A 23,619-nucleotide genomic window follows, 5' to 3' on the forward strand; every position below is an offset into this window, starting at 1 on the left:
ACACACACACACACACACACATTTGGGACGGTTGCAAATCCTTCCACAGTCCTTCAGTGTCACAGCCTTGATCTTTGAACAGGCAGATATTTATAAAGTAAGGGCACTAGGTGGCTTTATTCTCTATGTACGAATCGGTTCCTTGTACCCTTCGCCAACGCTGGGATATCATCAGTGATGCTCTCATAGTCGCGTCACCTCTTTGTCTTGAGGATCAACAATCTGGTCTTCCTCTTTTTCTGTATCTGTGTATTAAAGGGGTAACACAATATTTAGTTTGACCTCATTTTCAACAGATCAGAACATCACAGTGTGTGGAGTGAGTGCATCTGCTCTGACCCCTTGGAGCTTTGCTGCAGAAAAACATGCAGGCAGCTGTCACACTTACCCTTAGCTGGTGGCTTGACTCTTTGATAACATCTGAAGCCCAGAGCGAAGAGAAAGACCTCAGCACACTGGAATGTGATGTATAACAGAGGGAAGAGAAACATGGGCCCAATAACCTCAAGAGGAAAGGCCACCTTTAGGATTGCAACGCACAGCTGGATGTTTTGACATCCAGTCTCCATGGAGATGGTCCTGCTGCATCTAAAAATAGGTGAAGCAGTTTTCTTTATTATTTATTATTTTGAGACTACATATTTTGAATTTGAGAGCTGAATCCTCCTCTGCTGTAAAAATATATACTGAACTGAACATCTCATTCATATGCAAATTGTTTATATGTTTATTATTTATGCGAGTGAACACAAATCTGGGCAGAAATTGGTTAGTAATTAGAACACAAGTAGTTTTGGCAAAGTGTAAAAAATGTGGTTATGATTGGTTTTTGCAGTTGCATCCATGTGTGAAGTAGTTTTTTACTGATATGTTTAGATGAGGTGAAGCTAACGTTAATTTATCTATGTGCTGTTGGGTAGTTAAAGATTTCTAAAAATATAATTAAATATTTCCTAAACAGAGTAATTTTTTGCATCTATACACATTTTTATTTTGAATAGACTCAAGAAGACTCAACAAGTTTATTGTCATTTCGTATGGTGTTACCCAGCCTGAAACGAAATACTGTTTCTCACCAGCCTCTACAGTGCAATAAGCAATACAGTTTAAAAAGAATACGTTTAAAAATAGCAGTAAAAAGGCAGTAATGAATTGTAACAATAGTTATGGATAAATAAATAGCATAAAATCTAAGTTCTAAAACAAACTCAAGACACATTAGAAAGCAGCACTCTTTTCACAGAAGGGGTTAATTAGGTTAAATTAGGTAGTGTATCTGGGAAATGTATTGTAATGTATGTGTGTGCGTGTGTAGAATAGAAACATAACATACTTTTATTAATATACTTTACAGTCCACCAGTGCTATAGGACATGGAGGCCATATTATTAGGTACGCATGTTCAATGCAAATGACATTGAATGTAGACATGGTCATAAGAACCTGCTGAAGATCAAGCTGAGCATTAAATGTGCTGTGGTTGCTGGTGCCAGTTAGGCTGGTCTGAGTATGTCTAAAACTGCTGATCTACTGGTTTCAATACACCCATCTGCAGGGTTTACAGAGAATGGTCTAACAGAGAAAATATCCAGGCAGTAAAATGCCTCGTTGATGCTCCAAGCTGATAGGAAGACAACAGTGACCCTCCGGCCCCACGACACATTGAACCTTGAAGCAGATGGGCTACAGCAACAAAAAACTACAACGGGTGCCTCTCCTGCCTGCTACGAACAGGACACTGAGACTACATTTTGCACAGGTGCATGAACTGAACAATATAAGATTGGTAACGCGACGCCTGGTCTGATAAGTCTTGACTTCTGCTGTGGCAGTTGGATGGCAGTATCACAATTGGTGTAAACAACGTGAAAGCACGGATCCATCCTGCCTTTTATCAATGTTTCAGACTGCTAGTGATGGTGTAATGGTGTGAGTGATATTTTCTTGGCACTCTTTGGGCCTCATGGTGTCAACTGAGCATCATTTAAATGCCACAGCCTTCCTAAGCATTGGTGCTGGCCATGTCCATCCATTTATGGCCACTGTGTATCCATCTTTTGCCAGCTGCTTTCAGCAGGACGACACACCATGAGAACCTTACAGTTCAGTAGCAGGCTTACACTTGTGGTGCCATTTCCCCACCAAAAATATTATTTTAAATTGCAAAAATAAAACCTGCTTACAACGGCAATTCATGAAAGAAAATATTTAAAAAGTTGTGCTTTCTCTTTGAAACTGCATCGCAGCAGTAGTTCCAGTAAGGGTTTACACATCAACTGCCTTATTTCCTCTTGCATAAACAGTGCAAGAACACGGACTATTGTTCAAGAGCAGTGCAGTATGAGAAACAGAATATACTGCAGAGAGCCTCTGTTTAGATTTAACATGAAGTATAAACACAACCTTGGACCTGCTTGTTTTAGAGTCAAGGAGAACACTTAGTGTGTATTCACTTACTGTGGACTGAGTCTGCATAAGACAGACATGACGTATCCCAGCGTAAAGCCAATCAGGGGCATCAGTGAAGCTGCAATAAGAGCATCGGGCATGAGGATCATCCATATTACATTTCTGACAATATAGAAGGACAGGATGCAAATAATGATGCTGGAGATGATCAAAATACTGAGACCAACCTGTTGAAAAAGAGAAAACAGATTACATTAGTCAAGAACTGGTTTTGATTAGGAGTGAAAAACTAAAGCCTTCTTGTTTTACAAACTCTGCTGGTAACGTAAGCCACAAATTACCCAAACTCCGTGCAATAAATCAGTTCTGGTAAACACAACTTTTGTTCCCAACAGGCCTTTTCCAAGGAAGATATTTCATGCCACAGTGTAAAACCACAGGTGAAAATAATAAACTGACTTTTTTTTTTTTTTTTTGGGTCATTTTCAAAGTCCTGAAACTGGAAGCGATTTTTTAGCAATTTATAAGAACAACTGCTCTTATAAATCTGAACATCTGCTGTGAAACCTGCTTAAATCCAGTCACGCGATGGCATGTGTCTGAGTGTGGGAGTCTCACTTTTTTGACCGTCACTGCAGCGTTTGGTTTGAAGTGATTAATAGCGATGCCAAAAGCACAAGGCACCAGGGTGAAAGCAAGAGCGGTGAGGATGCCGGCATACGGCACGGCATTTTCCAATCCAGTGAAGCCTTGAGAGAAGATATACAGCAGCAAAGGCATCAGACCCAGGGCTGCAATGTTGGAGCAAGTGGTCATCACAATGCTGGGAGGGCAATAAAGTGAAGAAGGAAAATCATTGCACTGATATGCAAAGTATCTCACTGCATTATTTACTTTAAAAGCAGTGCAATTACTGCAAACAGGAGCATCAGCTTACCTGAGGTTCATGTCGCCTTTCACAACAAGAGAAAAAATGTTTGATAAGGTTCCCCCGGGACAGCACCCACAGATAAGCACGGTCACCGCCTTTATGGGCTCCATCTCCAGGATTTTGGCAAGACTGAAAGCGGTGATGGGCATGATGCAGAACTGGGACAGTAGGGCAATGGCTACTCCTTTTGGCTTGAAGAGATAGGCCTTAATTTTGAAAATCTCCATTGTGCAGCCCAGGGATATCATGGTGATAAAAAGGTTGAGGACAGTCAGTATATTGACTGTCTTGTTTATTGGTCCCTGCATGTTCAGGATGGCCAGGGTAACATTGTCAGATGCATTATTACCTTCATTAAAAAGGCTCCCGTCGTGAACTTCTGTCAGGTTCATCATAGCACTTGCACCAGCGCTGAGATTTTACTGAGATTTGGCTTTCACCTGTCACATGAAAGAAGAGGAAATGCAAACATATTAAAGGCATTAACATTTCAGAATTAAAGGTCAACAATATGTCTGTAAGCACAATAGCTCAAGAAGTTTTGAATGAATTCTGATAAAACTTTGTAGGTTTGCTTGGTGTGCACAAAGAGGATCCAACCAAAGTCCCATTCTTATTGGGGAAATTAAACCTCTTTGCTGTCATCCGTCCATGTAAAGTATCTTATGTTGTCTAGTATCTAGTAGTAACTGATACTTAATATTCATGGCATGCTCTCTGCAGGGAGAAAAACAAGCCATTTTTTTTTTTTTTTTTTTAAATGTGGACAGTGTGTGGTGTTAAACTAGAAGTTTTCAGTTCTGTGAAAAAAGAAAGCACATGTTGCAGTGCTAGCTTTACTCTAGATCCTGTTTTTATTTGTTTGCATTGTGTTTTTAGTGCACTCTTTAAATTTTTAACTGGAGTTAGCAGAATGTGCATAATATATGATAATAAAGCCTCTTTATCCCTCTTTATTTATTGAAGGTGCCGTAACATTCAAGATTTTTAGCAGTGTACGTTCTTTTGAGTTGCTCTCATTCGAAACAAACTCCAGTTCCAAGCAGAGTAAACTTTTACAAGTCTTATACATAACACAACACAGTCCAACACTGAAACACTGGAATCGGTGCCAGTCTTTCTCTTTTAAAATAAATGACAGGTGAATGAAAACAACACTTTCTTACCTTCATTTCAGGCCACTGGCAGCAGCGTTTACTCACTCACACACTTGTGTCCAACTAGCCTTGTGTGGTCCAAGTGCTTTTCTCAGTGCTTAACCCCCCCAACCTTGCCCTCCCTTATTTGTCACATGATCTCAGGAAAAACACTATGGTAGGTGGCTGACACTGCAATCCAGAAATCTGTGATTCGTGTAGTGCAAAGATTTCCCATCAGTCAGGCTTTTATGTGAAGTTATCCTCTCCGCCCCTCACTCCTCTTTTTTAGGACACTGTTGGAAACTTGGCATTTGTGGGGCATGATGATGTGAAAGGAATGCAATGATCTGTTTATAAAGGCAAAGGGGCACTTTTATTCATTCATCCTTGCTTTCATTTAAACAGACGTGCAATTAATATTGTGCAACGAGGCAGAACACTGAGGTTACTTGGCAAAGTTATCAGTCTTTGTGTCAGCACATGTTATCAGTGTGCTTTTTAGACAGAACACAAATGTTGTCTAAATCTGTAAAATATGACCCAGATTGTCCATGGTAGCCCACCTGCAGCTATTTCACTGCATTCCTTACCAGGACCTGTCTGTGTAGGTTCTCAGCATGCAGGGCACAGTAACCTAAGGAGCTTGGAAAGAAAAAGCGACTGGACTTCTTTAAGTTTCTTGAAAATGTTTCACCTCTCATGTGAGACGCTTCTTCAGTTCTAACATTAAATGGTGAAGAGTCCAGTTTTACTGGCTGTAATTCGGATACTGCTCTCTTAATTAATAAAGAGTAAAAAAATAAAGAATACTTCAAGTGACTGGTACATTAATGAAGTGCTAGGATTTTATAGAGATTTGAATGAAAGCGGATTATAAAATAATGAAATAAACTAATGATTACATAAATAAAAATAAAATAAATAGATAAATAAATAAAAGTCCTTAACAAATAGTACTTTGTTAAGGAGCTTTGTTATGAAGCTGTGCACATCACACAGCTTCATAACTCATAAGCGAGCAAGAGAAACTTAAAGGCAACACGTCAGTTTGTTCACAGCTTTGTTCGTAGCTATCAAACGTTTGGCATCGACCACAAAAGACTTTGGAAACATCTGGATCTTGTACAGCGTCACTGTATTGAGGTACCAAGATGTCTCAGAGACAACGTCACTCAAGCCAAAGGGATCACCCCAGCACTGCTCACTTAAGTGAATTTAAAGCCCTCAGAAGAGCATTTAAAAATTGTTGCAAGGAAAAACAAGACCTGGTGAACAGGATGAAACAAATGCAAGAGGAGAAAAGTGCAGAAATGATAAAAATGCAAGAAATTACAGTAATGTTGAAAGAAAAAGAAGAGCAGGGCGAGAAAAACAGAGAAATGCAGCTCGAGTACCAAGACATGGAGAAAAAAAATGAAGGCCTGCAAGTGATGTTTAATGAAGCTCTGGGAAGAAATACACAACTTTTAAAAGAGAAAGAAGAGCTGGAGGTTATACCCCAAGAGCTGCTATGCAAGATCCAAGACAAATCCTCCCAGACTTTGAAAAGAAAAATACAGAATTATGAGTATTTTACAATGAAACACTGAACTGGAGGAAAAGGAACAGTAACTGGAGAAAAATTGCGGAGATATGCAGTGGAGAGTCCAAGAAATGGTGACCAAAAACACCCATTTACAAGAACTGCACAACAAAGTCCAGTCCGCAAATACTGAAATGCAGGAGAAGCAATGACAGGAGCAATCTCGGAAAAACGAGCAGTCTTCACTTGAAGAATTGCTGATGAGACATGAAGAGTTACAAGCCATCCATGAAAAGGAACAACAAAGGAACAAGGACATGCATGAAGAAAGCAAAGAGCTGCAAGACAAGAATGATGAGAAACATTAGAAGAACTGGAGAAAAGGTGTAAGAAACTGGAGGTGCAGCATGAAGATCTGTTTAGTGAGATGACCAACCTCATAGCACATAACAAAGACCTGCAGGACCTGTGCCTATAAAAAAAGAAAAAGCAGATTGAGTTTTTCTGGAAGAAGGACTCGGCTGCTTCTTAATGTTAAGCCTGGACAAGAGTAGCCTCATCTTCCTCATTCAGGGGCAAATAAACAATAAAATATGCTAATAAATTAAGTTTGCTTCAAGGTCTTATTCAAATTCATGCTGTTAAGAATCATTACTGATGGAAATCACCATTTAGCAGTACTTAAAAAAGCTGAATAACTTTAACTGAGCTTGCTTTAACATGAATTCCTGAATTTAGAGTCAGGTTTGAGTTGGATAACAGATAGCAGTTTGAGAAAAACTCGTGTTCATTGGAAAATAAAATGTATGAAATGTTTCACTTCAATCATTTGCCTTCATTTCATGAATACTTTTATGTGTTAGTGTTGACTGATCCTCATAAGGATAAAAAAACCCACATGAATGAAACTGGAAGACAAGTTGAAAATAGAAGGATGAAAATGGTTTGCACATTTCTTTCTCTGTAAAACAAAATCAAGGAATGAACAAACACAGATGTACTTTTAGGAGGCAAAGAGGACAAATAGGCAAGAGTTTATTTTTCATGTACGTTTATAAAGAGTGCATTTAATGTATATCACGATCTAATAACTTCAATTAGAAAAAAACAGAAATATAGTGATGGATTGACTTCTTTATAGGTGTGGTGGTATGGTTTGTGCCTCGGCTGGAGAGGAGGGGTGGAGCAGTGGGTTCACAGTGTGGTGTCGGGGGAGGCTGCTTGGCACAGCTGGCAAACATCATCTAATCATGCCTTCCCTATTTTAGTAGCTGCCAGGGCCGGAGAAGAGAAAGAGCAGAGACTCGGAGCTGACGGAGCAAAAGCACGAGCAGCGTTAATGAGCCGTTAAGCACTCAGTGTGAGGGTGTTTGAGGATTTACTGTAAAGCAATTAGGACTCTAGAAGTATCATGTGGGGAAGTGGGAGAAGTTCTCAAACACGAGCATAAACAACATATAGCTGAGTCACGTAAGGTCCTTTCACAATATGCAATAAGAGCTTATCGTGATACTCATCTCTTAACACTCTACTGTTAATACAACATGTTAACATTAGACAGCCTTCACCTTTGATATGTTGGGGGTATTTTTGGTATTTTGCAGTATGAATAATTGATTCTTGATATCCTCCTGTTGATATCTGAATCTCAATTAGATTAACTGAGCACAAAGATTCAATTGATTTATATTTTTTTTATTGAACTTTTATTGAACACATATTGCAGACATTTCTATTAATGTGAACATTAATCGGGATTAGTTTTCTTAAACATTCCTGATTATTAAGGAGTATATTTGCAGTGCTGCAGCTATTTGAAGTTCGTATGCTCTGACAATGAACAGCTATGGGTAGAAGGTGGGGGAGGGCAGCTGAAATGAGCTAGACCACCATTTGTCCTTATAATCATATGCTGGGAATAGAAAAGAGCAGATATTGTCGCACACAACACTGCTAATAATCTCCACTTGAACAGTAGACTGTTGAATCTGAGCTAATACATCATGTCTGATATCATGATGTAAATATACAGTCAAGATTCTGCAAAATTACTGATTTTTGTGTATTTGACTCAATGATATGTAAAGCAATTTATAATGTTTATGTAATGTGTTTAATCAATCAGTCAATCAATTACTGATATTACTGATCTCAGCCCATTATGTGTATAAAGCACGCTTCTCCATAGAATCAATTTCTTCTATTCCAGTGTCTCCACCACGAATGAGACCAAAGAGCTGTCAAAGGACGTCAGGGATGAGAATGTAGAGTTGCACAAGGCTGGAATGGACTATAAGAACATCAGCAGGAAGCTTGGTGACATGGTGACCACTGCTGGTGTGATTATTCGGAAACAGAGGAAATATAAAATGACCATCAATCACCTTCTGTCTCAAGGTGGGTCATTCCAAAACTACAAGGGAGAAGCTTGTTTATTATCTGAAGGGAAGTTAGACCACAGTCACCAAGACGACCACATAATGGAGTGAAATCATGGCGCACCGATAGGGTCCAATCGCTCAAGAAGGTACATGTACAGGCCCATCTTTAGTTTGCCAGTGAACATCTAAATGATTTAGAAAAGGCGTGGGAGAAAGTGCTCGACCCTCTGTGTTTGGAGGAAGAGGGATGGTGTTCTTTGGATCACACTCATAATTTCTCTTCCTCCAAACACAGTAAAGTACAGACATGTAGATTAAAGACATATAGATGAGAACCTCCTTCAGAAATGTTATAATGAGCTGTGAATGGGTAAGCATGGCAGTGATCCAACCAAGGCAGCAAAGAAACACGTTAAGGTCATGGAGTGGTCTAGCCAGTCTCCACACCTCAGCCCTGTAGAAAATCTGTGGAGGGAGCTTAAGTTTCAAGCTGCCAAACAGCAGCCAAGATACCTAAAGGATTTCTGTAAAGGGGAGTGGGCCAGAATTCCTCCTCAGATGTGTGCAAACCTCATGACCAACAACAGGAAACGTCTTACCGCTATGCATACCAACAAGGATTTCTCCACCAAGAACTAAGTCATGTTTTGCTTGGATATTAAATACTTATTCCACTCAGTGACATCCAAATAATTGTATAACTTTTATGTAATGTGTTATTTTTTTCTGCATTTTGTGGTTGATATTCTGTCTCTCTCCGTTACAAAGAAACTACCACAAAAATCAGAGACTGTTCATTTCTTTTTACTGGGGCAAACTTACAAATTCAGCAGGTGATTAAATCATTTTTCTGACACTGTAATATACCACAGTACAACAAAGAACATCATGTTCTATTTGAGAAACCACACTGAGATTTCTCATTCCCAAGCTGCTGTGATTGTAGGGGATAAAATGTATTTTGAAGGCGACCCAACTCCGCGGACTTGTGGGAAATATAGTTTCAGCTCCAAAAACACGACATATGCAAATCAGCTCTGTGTTGCACCAAGTTACTTCAATTACCATAGGCCTTTGCTTTACTGCGCCTGCGCTGTAGATGTTTTCGCCGTGCATGTGTGTAGGCGAATCACGTGTGGAGAAGCCGTTGGTTGTCATGTCTCTGCCGTAGCAGAGTTCCGTTCTTGGTTTTATTATCTGCTTCCAGCTTTTGCTACACTTTCTATTTCTTTTTTTCCCCTCATACCTTTTTTTTAAATCGAAGAATGAGCGAAAACGATGACATCGAAGTCGACAGCGATGTATGTCTTTCTGTTTCCTCTAGAAGTAGCTAGCCAGTTTGTTAGCTACACAGTAACTCACATTCCTCTCAAAATATGCTATTTGATTGTGCTAGCTAGTTAGCGGGGGTTTCTCTGGGCTAGCACTAGGTTTTGAAGCCTGTATGGAGATAGCTGTTAGGGGGAGCGTTTGAGCTCTTAATTGCTGGCTTTCAAATGAAAGTCGCACACGGAACTGGTGAATAAGTTGGGTAGCCTCGCTACGACATTTGTCGTTTGTTTGGGGCAGCTCAGCAAAATAAAGAGGGCTTTTTTATGCTCTTATAACTTAAATCACTCGTTCTGGTGGACCATATTCCTGCTGTCACGTGATCAATAAAACTTGAAATAAAACGCTGTGTTAAAACTGCAAATATGGAAAAAAAAACAAAAGAAAAAACAAGTCATAAACAGCAGTTAAGCTCTTCCAGGACACAAGGTCAGCTCTTCTGAGAGGTGAACTGACGGCTTGCTTGGACATAATGTTCCTTTCAGAAATATAACACGGTTCTGTCGGCTATGCCACGCATGCTTTTACTGTTTATTTCGTTTAGATCCTAAATGCAGCCCTTGTTTATTCGTTGCATAAAAGGGTAATCCCTTCACGTCAACCTAGATATAGTTAGCATACTTGACAGCTAGCTGGTTGAAATGTCGTGGTTGGTTGTATCTTTAGCTCTGACGTGTGATTTAAGTCAGGCTATGATGCACACACATTTAATACAGCAAACCGAGGCTCAATGAGAATACAGTACTCGATGTTCTCCTATCGTACAACTGAATTCATGTCATGTTATTATGTTTTCTTGATTATAAGCCCGGCGATTTATTCAGTATTTCACTGCAAGCCCTTGTTACCTATTAAATTGTGGTTTCTTGCTAAAAATCCAGCGCTGTATTTGCATTTGAACTAACCACTCTGCCAATGTATCAGTACGCCCACTGTGCGTGCAGGTTTGAATTCCTCCTGTTGCAATAATCAGTTGCATTTTCCCACCCCAAAGTGCGATGTGGTGTTTTAATTCAGCATGAATCTGAGAGCATGACCTAAATATGGCCACATATTTCTCAGAACTATGGATTCCAACTCTAGTGTAGATCCTATTAGAGCCACCTAAGTTTAGAAATGCTTCCTAAAAACAGTTTTCAGCAAAGGCTCAAATTTCACATCCGTATTTCAAGTGATGAGCTTTAACTTTGTGAGGCAGATTGTTTGTATTTGTCATTTGTTTTGATGTATATGTTTATGTCTTTTGCATTTTGTGTAGTTTTACATGATGTGCCCAGGAGATATTAGCGGTTTTAGTCAAATCTGCCATGTTTGAATCTACATTTTTACGTTGATGTCCATTGACATGTAGTGTTGCTCTTAAATAAACAAATAAAATGAAAATAAAATGTTCCTTCTAATCTCTGCCAATACCTAAATTAAAAATGATCCATTTTATACTAACTTTAATATCTGGCCTAGCAACATGTTGTAATGAGTGAGATATAGATAGATAATAATGGATTGCATTTATTTAGCGCTTTTTAAGACCCTCAAAGCGCTTTACAATTCCACTATTCATTCACTCACTGGTGGAGGCAAACTACAGTTGTAGCCACAGCAGCCCTGGGGCAGACTGACAGAAGCGAGGCTGCCATATCGCACCATCGGCCCCTCTGGCTAACACCAGTAGGTAGGTGAAGGTGAAGTGTCTTGCCCAAGGACACAACGACACAACGACGACCAAGACAGACAGAGCAGGGGATCGAACCGGCAACTTTCCGGTTACATGATGAGCTTCCCAACCCCCTGAACCACGGTCGCCCAGATAGATAGATAGATACTCACTCTGTTGATCCCACAAGAGAAAGTCCAGCGACAGGATAAAGAATAAAAATAGTACAGTTAGTGAGTTAATAGTTAAAGTAAAACCCTCACTTAGTGAGGGATTTATTCTATCAAATATATACAACAGTGAGAAAAAAACCCCTAAAAAATAAGAATGAGGTTAATTTAAAGAAGAGCAAAAAGCTACAATAATACCATACCAATATTTGAATTTACCTGATCTACATCCCATCCGTCCAGTTCTGGGTTGTGGATGGGGGAGCTGGAGCCTATTCTAGCTGCCATAGGTCAAGAGGTGGGGTACACCCTGGACAGACTGGCAGTCCTTTGCAGCGCCAACACAGACAGCCAGACAACCATTCACGCTCACATTCACAGAGAAATGGGGAGAACACGCACAGGTCCTGGGTGCAAATCTAGCCGCAGCCTTTCCATATAGAGTTTGCATGTTCTCCCCATGTCTTCATTTGGAAAATTTTCACACATATTTGTATTTTCACACCTTGTTTTAAGACAGCAAATGTGACATGGCAGTCGTCATATTTTCTTTAAACTTGGACTGCAATTCTTACTCCCAGACTTAACGCTACCGTAAAATCGCTCTGTAAAGTTACAGTAAGCGTTAAAGACTGTAAGTGCAGTTTGTTCACAGCCTGTGGTGGAGATTATGAAGTCAGGCATTCTGATCATTTTGTGTAACCAGGAGAGCTGGCAAGCAAGCTGAAGGTTCACCTGTTTTACTTGCTTTCAGCAGTGTGCAGCACAAATTTGGATTTTTTATCTATCATCCAGTCCGTGTTAAGAAAAAAGGCAAAGTAAGAGTTGAGACTGAGTTAATGTTGAATTTTAGTTACGACTAAGACTTGCTGGTGCAACCCTCAAAGCAAACATATCGTGTCCTTGTAAATACTTCCACCACAGGTTCCTGCTTATGTGCATATATTGATATTAACACAGATACACGCAATAACCGTCTAAAGATGAGGCCTTCTCTTACTGCAGTTTAAATCACTTCTGTATGTTAAAGAACCGGACGTATGTAGTTTTTTTGTAAATGACCTAAACTTTCTCTGTCCCCTTTGCAGGCAGACAAGCGAGCACATCACAATGCGCTGGAGCGTAAACGCAGGGACCACATTAAAGACAGCTTTCACAGTTTACGAGACTCTGTGCCTGCATTACAAGGGGAGAAGGTGAGGAAACTATCTATATATTGCCATAGACCATTCATATTGTGCCCCAGAATCCAGATCTATGCTCGTCATCTCTCTGTCATGCCTAGAGGAAGGAGGAAATTGTTATTTGTAGAAACAGATGCCTCGCCAAATATCAACGACGTGTCTGATAATCATTCACAAGATCATTCATCTCGTTGGTGGATTTTAACAAGCTTGTAGACACTGCTGTCAACTCTGGCAACTTTGCCAAATAAATGTTTGATGAAGAGTGATGTTTCTGCTTATGCTGTCCATTTCATATTTAATACTATTCAAGTTCAAAAGGCAGTTAATGTACAGTTGTTGTGTCAACATGGAGATCATTTTCTCCTCTGTTAAGCCTGATTTGTAGTACTGTGTTGAATCCCAGCTGCTTCATCTTCGTTTGCTTTTAACTTGTACCTGCACTGGTCTGCCATCACAAGTGAAACTGAAGCTGATAATACTCAACCTGGAGTTAATAGATATGCAGTGCTATGCAAATCTAAAAGCCACCCCTCATTTCTTTATATTTTGCTAGGAAAATGGGAAATTCTGTTGAAACACGTGCAAACATACATGAAAGTACAGTATGTAAGTTAAAAACAGAGTCTGTACAGTTTTAATGAGCTTGAAAATCACTATGTGGTATGACGGCTTTTATTCTTCAGCACAGCCTGAACTCTCTTAGGCAGCTTTCTTATAGTAGTCTTCAGGAATAGTTCATTGAAAGCTCTTCTCTGGATTTTGGCTTTCTTTCGTTACATTTGCTGTCGTGATGATCCAACACTGCTTCACTAATGTTGAGGTCCAGCCTGTGGGGAGGCCAATCCACGACTGAGAGGGTTGTAATTGTGTTGTTTTCTATCCAGGTATGCAGTGTGTTTGGGATCATTGTCATGCGGGAAAATGAAGCTGTTGGCTGCATGGTGGAAAAATATCTGATGATTGTTTTCTGCATTCATAATTCCATGAATTTTGACAGGATCCCAAACACCACTGACTGAAATGCAAGCCCAAATATTGGCAGAGCCTTTACAGATGGCTGCAGGCACTAACTCTTTTACCTCTCCTAGATTAATACTGAAGATGATTTAGACCAGAAATTTCTAATTTGAATTGATCACTGCCCACTGCCACTGATTTTCAGTCTGGTTAGCAATCTGTATACTGTGTTAACACTGCATATTTCTAACAAACACAATCGCTGTTGCTCAAGTTTGCATTGCTGCAAAGTTGTGGCATCAACATTTGTGGTCAGCCTGCGCTGTTGGTTTAATACGGTACTACAAAACAAGTGTTGACCCATCTGCCCAAGGTCGCTGACTCCTGGAATAGTTCTTGTTAACTTCTTATTTTAATTCAGATTAAATTGCAACACACTCTGAACTTTGTATAACAGATTCATGCACTTTATTGGCTGCTTTTTCACACGGGCCTGACAGAATTCTGTTAAACAGGCTTCCCGAGCACAGATTCTAGACAAAGCCACGGAATACATCCAGTACATGAGACGAAAAAACCACACCCACCAGCAAGATATTGACGATCTAAAGAAGCAGAATGCACTGCTGGAGCAGCAGGGTAAGCGGTGCTCTTGTTAAATAAGTATCGCTCATTTTTGTCACGTGGATTCAATGTCAGATGCCGTAAACAACGTTTGTTTTTATCTTTGTGTACGACTTGCAGTTCGTGCACTTGAGAAGGCCAAGGGGAACACTCAGCTCCAGACCAACTACTCTTCCGATAGCAGCTTGTACACAAACCGCAAAGGGAGCGCCGTGTCCGCTTTTGATGGCGGGTCCGACTCCAGCTCTGAATCAGAATCAGACGAGACACCAAACAGGAAGAAGCTGCGCCTGGAGCTAAGCTAGATTTGGGTGGACCCCGGCTCCTTAGACAGACTCTTTTTACCCACCAGCCCCAGCTCCTCTTTCCTGTCCGCACTGAGCCTTGCCTTCTTGCGCCAGCCCAGGAGACGAGGTGGAGATCGTGTGTGAGAGAGGTGCTATTATGTATAAAACGCTTCTACCTTCTTTTATCCTTCTGGCAAGCATCCTGTCACTCCTTTCGTGGCCCAGCAACAAAGTTAAAAATCCCCAAATTGAGGCAGCTCTGCAGATTTGAAGGACTTTATGCCTTTCAGACCTCATAATAACCATTCATAAATGTGGAGATGACAAGACGTGAGACTTGAGTAAAGCTACAAAAATAACCTTTCCCTATTGGTTGTTTTGGTCAACCTCTCCAATCCGGTGGAGGTGTGAGACTTTTGACAAACGGTAAGGGTAGGAATACCTTACCTTTTAATAATAATAATATTAATATTTTTCCAGAAAAGAATGTGAAGTTGCTTTTGGAAAAACAAACCCTGTCTGTTATGCAAAATGCAGCCCTTATTATTCTGTGTAGTTGGCTAAAAGTTTTGTCTTTTGAAATGTTGTGTAATCAAAGAAATCCCTCTATTTATAGTCATGCACCAAGAAGAATTTCTTACCCTTATATCTATATACCTATATAATCTGATGTCTGAACTCCCATTATGTTTGGCTTGATATTTCAAAGTTTCAGCTATTTATTTTCCTCTATTTTTAATATTTTTCAAATAAATTGTGGTTAAAAAATCCCCTCATTGATATTGAATGTTGCACAATGCAGTTAAAGGCATTGTCCTTTATTTTTGTCGATGGAAGTTCCTTTTCAGTGTGTGGTATATAACACTGTATACTCTTAAATGGTGTCGTTTCTGCAAAGAAAAGCCTTCCCTTTGATTTGCCTGTGCTGGGAATGTTTATCTTTTTTTTTGCAGAGATAAATTAGTGTGTACCTTATAAGATTTGTTTGTTCCATTCCATGGAAATTACAGGTATGTTGTACATACTGCCAACGGTTGTCTTGCAAGATAAGGCATACCTTTATTATGAAACTATAAATAAACTATTTTATCCATTTTGGATGAATTTGTGACTCCTGCGTTTTTAATGTAAAAAAAAATAGCCTGATTTTTGCACATTAGGCATCCCCAACAGCATCCTTTTTTTTGGTGTTACATGCAGGTTTAGTTAAAGAGCCAGTTAATTCAATAATCTGGCAGGTTTAATAGGATTTGAGAATCAGAATTTGCTGATGGAATTAAGGTAAATGATAAAAAGGATTTGTTGAAACTTTGGTAGAAATAAACCTTTAAATGTTCCTAGATCACAAGGATTGGATTGGCTACACACGGAGATATGATATTTGCTTGTCTTTTCACTCATATTTAGAGATAAGGTAGAAAATATGAGCATCGAGGAACATATAAACTTTATTTGCGACATAAAATGACATCAATCATTGTTTAAATATTGAATTTAGACTTGGGCCAGTGTGATGTGTCCTGACGCTCCCTCTACAGGAAACAACGTTCAAAGACGCAGGTTGTGTGCTGCTTTCCAGTGCCGTAGGAAATTGCAGGCGTAACCAAGAACGACATGTAGGATGGTGAAGTACTACTGAAATATTTGAAGGTGATAGTAAAGCACACGACGAACCACAAAAATGTTAGAAAAACGTTCCAAGACATCTGCCTTTGTAAAGTGCATCAAGTGGCGCTCTTTGAGTTCAGCACGAAAGTTTCCGAGGGGCCTTGAACGCGTCACCAAAGCAGAGGACAAGCAGCCACTTTCAAGCGCCGCATCAGACAGGCATGTTTTTTCCTCATCGCTTAGTTTTGGGTCATGGCTAAACAGTACGACTTTTTGTTCCGGCTGCTCATGCTCGGAGACTCGGGGGTTGGGAAGACTTGCATGTTGCGCCGGTTCACGGAAAGTGACTTTGACACTACACACATTTCCACCATCGGTAAGCCATCCAACAGGTTTTCAGTGCAGCTTTCTCCAAAACTCATCATATCAGTTTTTTTTTCCACAGGTTGAACCAGTTAAACACCGGGAAATTCTTTTCTCTGGATGAATGTGGATGAATGTAGATGCAGGGTTTTAACATTCACAGCATTTTATTTTAGCTTTCCCATTTGTTCAGAATATAAAAGTGGGCCTACTTATAGGATTAAAGGGCCTCAAGTTCAAACAGCCTCACATGGGAAAGTTTGTCTTGAAGGCTTTCTGTTGCCCACGCTAAAGCACAATGAAAGTATAAGCTGTAATGTTTTTGCTTAATTAAAGGTTAGACACGTAGAAGAGGTCTGATAAAGTACGTCTCTGTCACGAGCGCACTGGAAATGGGAAGGGAGACGATTATTTCTTCTGCTCTCAAATTATTTGATATGCTATCTTATTTTTTTTTCCCCTTGATTGGAACTTGCGGATTGATGAGGCCATTAGTGCTTCATATCAGTACTGCCACTTTTCCTGATTGTATCACATACTAATGAGTTGGAACAAAATGTGGTAGTCCCTGTTTACCCTCTTTACCTGTTAGACTGTGGAGCATATTCAGGGTCAAGTCTCACCAGAAAATGCAGAGTGGAAAGGCTTTACATGGGATTTGGATATTTGGAATAGTGTCTGATGATGAAATCATTGCTAAAAGAAAATCACCAGCCGTGCCTTTAGATCTGCATCAGGCAGTGAAAGAAGTGCTGGAACAAAAGGATACTGATATGCTGGATGAATGGACAGCTTTGCATATATTACATAAACGCAGATTCTTACATGATAAAAGTGAACAATTGCAAAAAGAGGAAAGCCATCCTTAAGGCGAGACAGAAACGGGCTACAGGAGGAGCTCATTCACAGACACTGAAAACATTAAGATCGGGATTTGATTGTTATGTAAAGTAGGTGCATTTTCAGATTCAGTAGCACTTCTTCATTTCACTCAAACTGGACTAGGAAGCTGCATTGCCAACAAAAATGTATTTATGGTCAATGATCATATGAAATGCCTGACAGAAAACTTTTTTATGAGCACAATGTTGGGATTGGATTACAGAGTTTTTTGAAAGTGTGATGGCAGCGTAACGGAAAGAGAAAAAAAAACTGTTCAGGGTTTAATGTTAAATGAAACAGAGCCAAATATAGAAGGAAACAGAGAACAGATTCCAAGTTATCCAATTGATCAGAATCAAATGCTTCCTTTTTTTCCTGCTCCACTTCTTTCCTATTCTAACTTCAATTATGCCACTAGTGTCAAAAAATCTTATAAATATCCATCACAGGAGCCAAATGAAAGGATCTCTTCAGTCTTTTCATTAATCTTTTCTTGCAAGATATATCAACAGTAGTATAGTCGTCATAGTTGTAGTGTCATGGCTTATTGGCACATTGGACTATAACAGAACCTATTGAATTTGCTAATTTCGGTCATGCTTTAGTTGTCGGGCCAATAACCTCATGTGACTCCAGAGTACTTTGGTATACAGAGGAGTTCATGGTCGACTCAATGACTGCAAGGTGCCCAGGTAAAACAAGCCCAAATCATCACCCCTCCACCACCGTGCATGACAGATGGTATGAGGGGTTTGTGCTGATATGCTGTGTTTGTTTTTTGCCAAATGTAGCGCTGTGCATCATGGCCAAACATCTCCACCTTGGTCTGGTTTGTCCAAAAGACATTGGAGGTGCGATGGTTAGTACGACCTGGGTCCTTGCTGCATCTTACAGCAAGAATGTCCTGTGTTCAAAGCCACTGGCTGGTTGGTCTCTCTGTTCCTGCATGGGTTCCTTCCAGGTTCTCTGCCTTCCCTAAAGCAAGGCAGTCCAAAGACATTCATGGCTGGCAAATTGGTGATTCTAAATTGGCCCTAGGACGGATGCTAATTTAGGCATGTAGAGTCTGAGATACAGTTCTGGGGGTTTTTGTCATTTTTTGCCACTGAACTTGGGTTAAACTTACTTTGATATCCACTTCTGGGAAGAGTGTGGCATTCACACACCTGAATGCGACAGATCAGCAAACCTTTCAGAACTTCTGGTTTTATAGATGTGATGACACTTGCTGATGATCAGTTAAGTACATCTAAGTACACTTCCTCACAGGACTGCAGAGAGTCTTTAATATGACTGTACATAGTGTAGGATCAGAAATTCATGTTTGTCTTTGAGTGGATTTTGGCTTTGCTGGCATGATGAAAACTAAATAAGAAGTAGATTAAAAGAACTGCTTGAATAGAAACCAGCAAGGTTACGTTGCAAACCTTTATTCTGTCTCCTAGCACAGAAATCCCTCAGTGTTATTTACACCTGTTTAGATAATGGTATCGCCGAGGAATCCTCAATGAACCTCAGTGACATTTGTTGCCAGTTTGTGATTGTATTTTTGAAGGTTGCATCCCAGCTTACATCTGTATTTGCATTTTCTTTGTTTTGGTCAGGAATTGATTTTAAGATGAAAACACTGGAGGTAGATGGAACCAAGGTGCGAGTACAAATATGGCAAGTGACATTTTTCTTTCATTGCATTCACGCTTGCTGCCATGGGTGATTCCCTTTTGCTGATATGTGTTTGGTCCTCCATGCAGGGACACAGCTGGTCAGGAGCGCTATCAGACCATCACCAAACAGTACTACAGGAGGGCGCAAGTATGAGCAGCCAAGAGTAAACTTAGATTTCTGTAACGCAGCTTTGATTCCTTAGCCCTCTTTCCACTTTTTATGCAGGGTGTCATCTTTGTCTACGACATCACAGACAAGCTGTCCTTTAAGCACATAGCCAAGTGGGTCAGTGATGTGGATGAAGTAAGGCAATAAGCACTCTGTTCGCTGCCCTTCGCAGCTGTCCAGTATTTGTGTTCTGGCTGACTGAACTTTAGCTGCTTGCTAAACAATCAGTGGCTTAGAGTGACTGACAGGGTGATGAAGTCCACTATCCCTGTGCTTAACTTCAATTTTTGTTGTTGTTTTCTTCTAGTATACTACCCAAAAAATGGAGACCATATTGGTAGGAAACAAATGTGATGATTCACTCAGGAGGGAAGTGTCAAAGAACCAAGGAACCAAGGTTTGATTGAGCCTTATTTTCCACTGTGCTTTAATTAGTATATTATTGATTTTAATTTGGAGATTGTGTTTTAAGTACTCAATATCATAATATACATTAGTCCCATATTGTAAGTCAGTCTCCTGGTGGCCTTCAGTTTCTTCCGGGAAACTTCCTTAAACTTGATGATGATTACTGTAATACCTGCGCTGGAAAGCTTTGTGTGTTTCATAAATGTCACCTAAGCTGCCAGATCAGCTCGAAACACAGTCTACACAAACAATCCACACACTGCATACAAATTCAACCTGTCTGTCGGGCAACTTGGCAGTTTGATTTGAGAAGTGTGCGCACAACTATCTCTGTGCTGGCAGGCATTTGGATGCTGGCCATCTTAGTTGTTTCTATTGTTCAGACAGCCTCAGGCATTTTACCGCAAAGACACGGTGAAGACTTTAAAACACTCCGAAATAAATTCCGGACGGTTGTACAGATCTTGTGTGTGAGGAGTAGTTGTTCATGTTGTAGAAACACGAATATGAACTCTTTCTGACCCTGTTAAATTAGACGATGAATTACAGCCAAATGTCATTCATCAGAATGAACCTTCCTCCAAGCTCTTCACACAGACCAGGACCATCTAGATACTAAATACTACAAAATATTCAGTTATACTAGACTCAGTCGCTGCTCTCATGTTGGGAATAATGTTGACTTTATTTTTGAGGTTTAAAAAAAGACTTTTGCATATTGGAGAAGAACTTTTATTGAGAAAATATGCAATATGGTTCCGGCATAACTTATTTCAGGGAGAAAAGGCTTTTAGAGGCACTACTATCAAAGTCCCAGCTTCCAAAAACTAATGGCTGATACCAGCATGTCTCTTAAAATAGAATACTGTTCAACTGGTTAGGCTGAGACAGACAAACGCTCCCTCCCACGTTTAAAACATTTAGTGAAATTTTTTTAAAAATCATATCGCTAAATAAGATAAACTTTTTATAAACTTCTTACTGCATGTTATAATATTAACACAGCACACAGCAAAGCCTGAAGGATACACCTACGTCCATGCAAGTGCATAATATGTATAAATCTTCACACTGTTGACACCCTGTGATGTTTAATCAGTATTATTGTGCCTTTGCATTTAATTGATTTTTTTTTTAATATTTATATACTTTTGGAGAAAAAAAGCTATAAAATAGTTTTATTATTTCTAATAATATGCGCTTCAATGTTGTCTGTAGTTAGCAGGATCCTATGGGATGGAGTTCTTTGAAACCAGTGCCTCCAAGAATATCAACATCAATGAGGTAGTGAATTTTCTTGGTAACATTTTTTTCTGTGTAATTCCCCGCCACATTCTTTTGTTTTCTTTCTTCCTTCTTCCTCCAGTCATTCGGACGTCTGACAGAACTCGTGCTACAGGCTCACAAGAGGGACGTGGACAACCTGTTGGGATCTTTGGACAGCTATCTGGATAAGGCAGGTCTGGAGGAAGACAAAGAGAGCACAGTCCCTCACTGTCCTCAGAGGAGCTGCGCCTGTTAGAAACAAGATGGCCATCATGGTGCCACAGCTTATAGCTGAAGGTGCTCTGACTTGATTCGGTCCCCCTCTGCCCTCTTTGTAGATGCGGTGACTTGTTGCCCCAGGGGTTTAATGAATGGGTTTCACTTTTTGTAAGTTTTTTTTTTTTGTTGTTGTTTTTAATCACACTGTGTTAAATGCATTTAGAAGCAGCTACCAGCAGAGGGCCAATTTTGTTCCATGATCACTGAATCTTAAAGCCGGTGAGGTTCCTGGAGAACACGGTTTTGTGTAATAAAACTATCCATACCCCCAATTTCTTCCTTTAAAATACGGGTTTGCACCGAGCACCTGCTTCGTCACTTGTTCATCACATTTTGTTAATTTTTTTTTTTTAAATTGAATAATTTGGTTGGTGCTGTAGGTGAATTGTGGATTCAAATCAGCAATCATTTATTTGAGGAGGGCGGAGGAAGAGGATGGAGGCAATGACGAAGAAGCCGGAGGACAGAGCTGAATTATTTACACCTCGAAATTCAAACCCAGCAGGGGTGGAGTTATTTACACAATTGACTATCCTCCTTTGACGGAGACTCTGTCGTGCCATGTTCAAAGACCTTGAATGCTTGCTTATGCATTATCATCACGAATGTGTGCATTTGCGTTACAAATGTGATTGGCATTGTGTGCTAAAGGAGTGTTACCGCTCTTTGAAGTAATTTACTCAGGCTCTGCCAAGTTGCCACTTGTATGTAATTTTTTTTTAAATGATGTGTGCAGGTTGTTACAAAAATGACAAAACCACTGTACGGGTTAATAAATTAAAGTTTTCATATTAAAGCTAATGAGATGTGTCGGGACCTTGCTGAGTCATTACATTAGAATGCAAGGAGTGAAGTCAAGTCCTGAAAGAGTTCAGACAGTAGATTCATTCATTTTTAATCACCCTCTGTGAAAGACGAGGGATCATGTTGAATTTTTGATGACAGAGAAAACTGATACATGTCACAGAGATGCTGCAAAGTAGGGTAGTACGTGCAAGTTTTATCCCTAAAACACTCTTTGAAAATATAATTACATTCACTTCAAGAAAGTCCGTTTACTTGATAAAATTTTAAAATATTATCCTAATAAGACGCACACAATTAGTTACATTAATCTATTTTGGACTTCTTCAGAGTATAGGATGGCAGATGGAGATCACTTTCCCGCAGGGCCATTTGATCCTTGTCAAAGGCAACTTTCTGCCCTAAATGAATCAGGTGACCAAGCGCTTGGATACAGGCAGCTCGAGATCCCCTCTGCCTCCACTGTGGCAGAACCAGAGGACGAGATGACGTTCATCGCGAAGACTTTCTACGACCTGAGGGCCACCACGCTGGAGGGAGACTCGGTGGACTTCAACGTCTTCAGAGGACGGGTGGTCCTCATAGAGAATGTGGCCTCGCTCTGAGGAACCACAACCCGGGACTTCAGCGAGCTCAACCAGCTGCAGAGCAAGTACCCCCATCGGCTGGTGGTCCTGGGTTTTCCTTGCAATCAGTTTGGCTATCAGGTGAGTTCAGCAGCAGAGTTTGAAGTCACTTAAAAACCTCTAAAATGTATTACTTCATGTACCAGCTATGTGTTATTGTTAAAATCTACAGTAAAATTTCCAGTTCTGTTTCAAATACATAAATACCACTTCACAGACATTTTCCTTTTCCCGATCCTACCTGGGTCAGGTTTGAGTTAAAGTCTGACTTGTATTATTGGCATTAGTGTATTTCCTCTTTTCTAAAGCAAGTTACAGGAATTACATCATTTAATAGTGTGCAAACTGTATCTGGTACTGATGGTTTGATACTGAAGTAGGATTTTAATCATCTTCGCTATCATAATGAAACCAATGAATGCTTGTGTTCTACAGGAGAACTGCACCAATGGTGAAATCCTGAATTCACTGCAGCACGTGCGTCCAGGCGGAGGCTTCAAGCCAAACTTTACCATCTTCGAGAAGTGTGACGTCAATGGAACAAACACCCACCCAGTTTTCGCCTATCTGAAAGACAAACTCCCCTATCCCGATGACGACCCAAATTCTCTCATTCAGGACCCCAAATTTCTGGTTTGGAGCCCCATTAGCAGGACGGATATCTCCTGGAACTTTGAGAAATTCCTCATCGGGCCAGAGGGAGAACCCTTTAAGCGATACAGCAAAAAATTCCCCACCATTGACATAGAGCCTGACATTCAAAGACTGCTAAGATTAACTAAGACCTAAGAATAGCCTCCATCTCTTAATGACTTCTCATCCATAACTCTCAAAGCTGTCATGCTGTCCTCCACACCGTTGAGCCTTATTAAATGAGGGTGATGTTCTAAAAAAGAATAAGGGAATATCATCGGAGGCCTTATAAGTGCTTAACAGTTGTGGATGAATGAACAGTGTAGT

The 23,619-nt window shown here is 40.1% G+C and overlaps 4 protein-coding genes across 7 annotated transcripts; 3 read left to right on the forward strand and 1 right to left on the reverse strand.

Annotated features, from left to right (window-relative positions):
* Window position 1: 1 nt before the first annotated feature.
* LOC134645578 (hepatic sodium/bile acid cotransporter-like) lies at window positions 2–4,679 on the reverse strand. 2 transcript variants are annotated; one of them, XM_063499071.1, is made up of 7 exons: window positions 4,507–4,521; window positions 3,690–3,780; window positions 3,347–3,561; window positions 3,028–3,232; window positions 2,458–2,636; window positions 389–588; window positions 2–245 (listed from the first exon to the last, which is right to left on the reverse strand). In XM_063499071.1, exons 2-7 carry the CDS (start codon window positions 3,693–3,695, stop codon window positions 184–186), a joined length of 867 nt encoding a protein of 288 aa, XP_063355141.1. In that variant the 5' UTR covers window positions 3,696–3,780; window positions 4,507–4,521; the 3' UTR covers window positions 2–183. The 2 variants fall into 2 exon arrangements, with proteins under 2 accessions (XP_063355141.1, XP_063355140.1); XM_063499070.1 differs by having other exon boundaries at window positions 3,347–3,780; window positions 4,507–4,679.
* A 4,826-nt stretch (window positions 4,680–9,505) lies between these two features.
* Window positions 9,506–15,661, forward strand: LOC134645748 (protein max-like). 2 transcript variants are annotated; one of them, XM_063499317.1, is made up of 4 exons: window positions 9,506–9,683; window positions 12,624–12,731; window positions 14,180–14,318; window positions 14,424–15,661. In XM_063499317.1, exons 1-4 carry the CDS (start codon window positions 9,648–9,650, stop codon window positions 14,606–14,608), a joined length of 468 nt encoding a protein of 155 aa, XP_063355387.1. In that variant the 5' UTR covers window positions 9,506–9,647; the 3' UTR covers window positions 14,609–15,661. The 2 variants fall into 2 exon arrangements, with proteins under 2 accessions (XP_063355387.1, XP_063355389.1); XM_063499319.1 differs by having other exon boundaries at window positions 14,195–14,318.
* A 716-nt stretch (window positions 15,662–16,377) lies between these two features.
* LOC134645090 (ras-related protein Rab-15-like) lies at window positions 16,378–21,994 on the forward strand. 2 transcript variants are annotated; one of them, XM_063498357.1, is made up of 7 exons: window positions 16,378–16,574; window positions 19,048–19,108; window positions 19,195–19,255; window positions 19,334–19,411; window positions 19,584–19,673; window positions 20,903–20,968; window positions 21,051–21,994. In XM_063498357.1, the coding sequence occupies exons 1-7, from the start codon at window positions 16,451–16,453 to the stop codon at window positions 21,204–21,206; spliced, it is 636 nt and encodes a 211-aa protein (XP_063354427.1). In that variant the 5' UTR covers window positions 16,378–16,450; the 3' UTR covers window positions 21,207–21,994. The 2 variants fall into 2 exon arrangements, with proteins under 2 accessions (XP_063354427.1, XP_063354428.1); XM_063498358.1 differs by lacking the exon at window positions 19,334–19,411.
* Window positions 21,995–22,518: 524 nt separating this feature from the next.
* gpx2 (glutathione peroxidase 2) lies at window positions 22,519–23,599 on the forward strand. The gene is made up of 2 exons (XM_063498062.1): window positions 22,519–22,740; window positions 23,095–23,599. Exons 1-2 carry the CDS (start codon window positions 22,519–22,521, stop codon window positions 23,446–23,448), a joined length of 576 nt encoding a protein of 191 aa, XP_063354132.1. The 3' UTR covers window positions 23,449–23,599.
* Window positions 23,600–23,619: the final 20 nt, after the last annotated feature.

This window comes from Pelmatolapia mariae, linkage group LG16_19 (genome assembly GCF_036321145.2).
Source record: "Pelmatolapia mariae isolate MD_Pm_ZW linkage group LG16_19, Pm_UMD_F_2, whole genome shotgun sequence".
Taxonomy (NCBI): domain Eukaryota; kingdom Metazoa; phylum Chordata; class Actinopteri; order Cichliformes; family Cichlidae; genus Pelmatolapia; species Pelmatolapia mariae.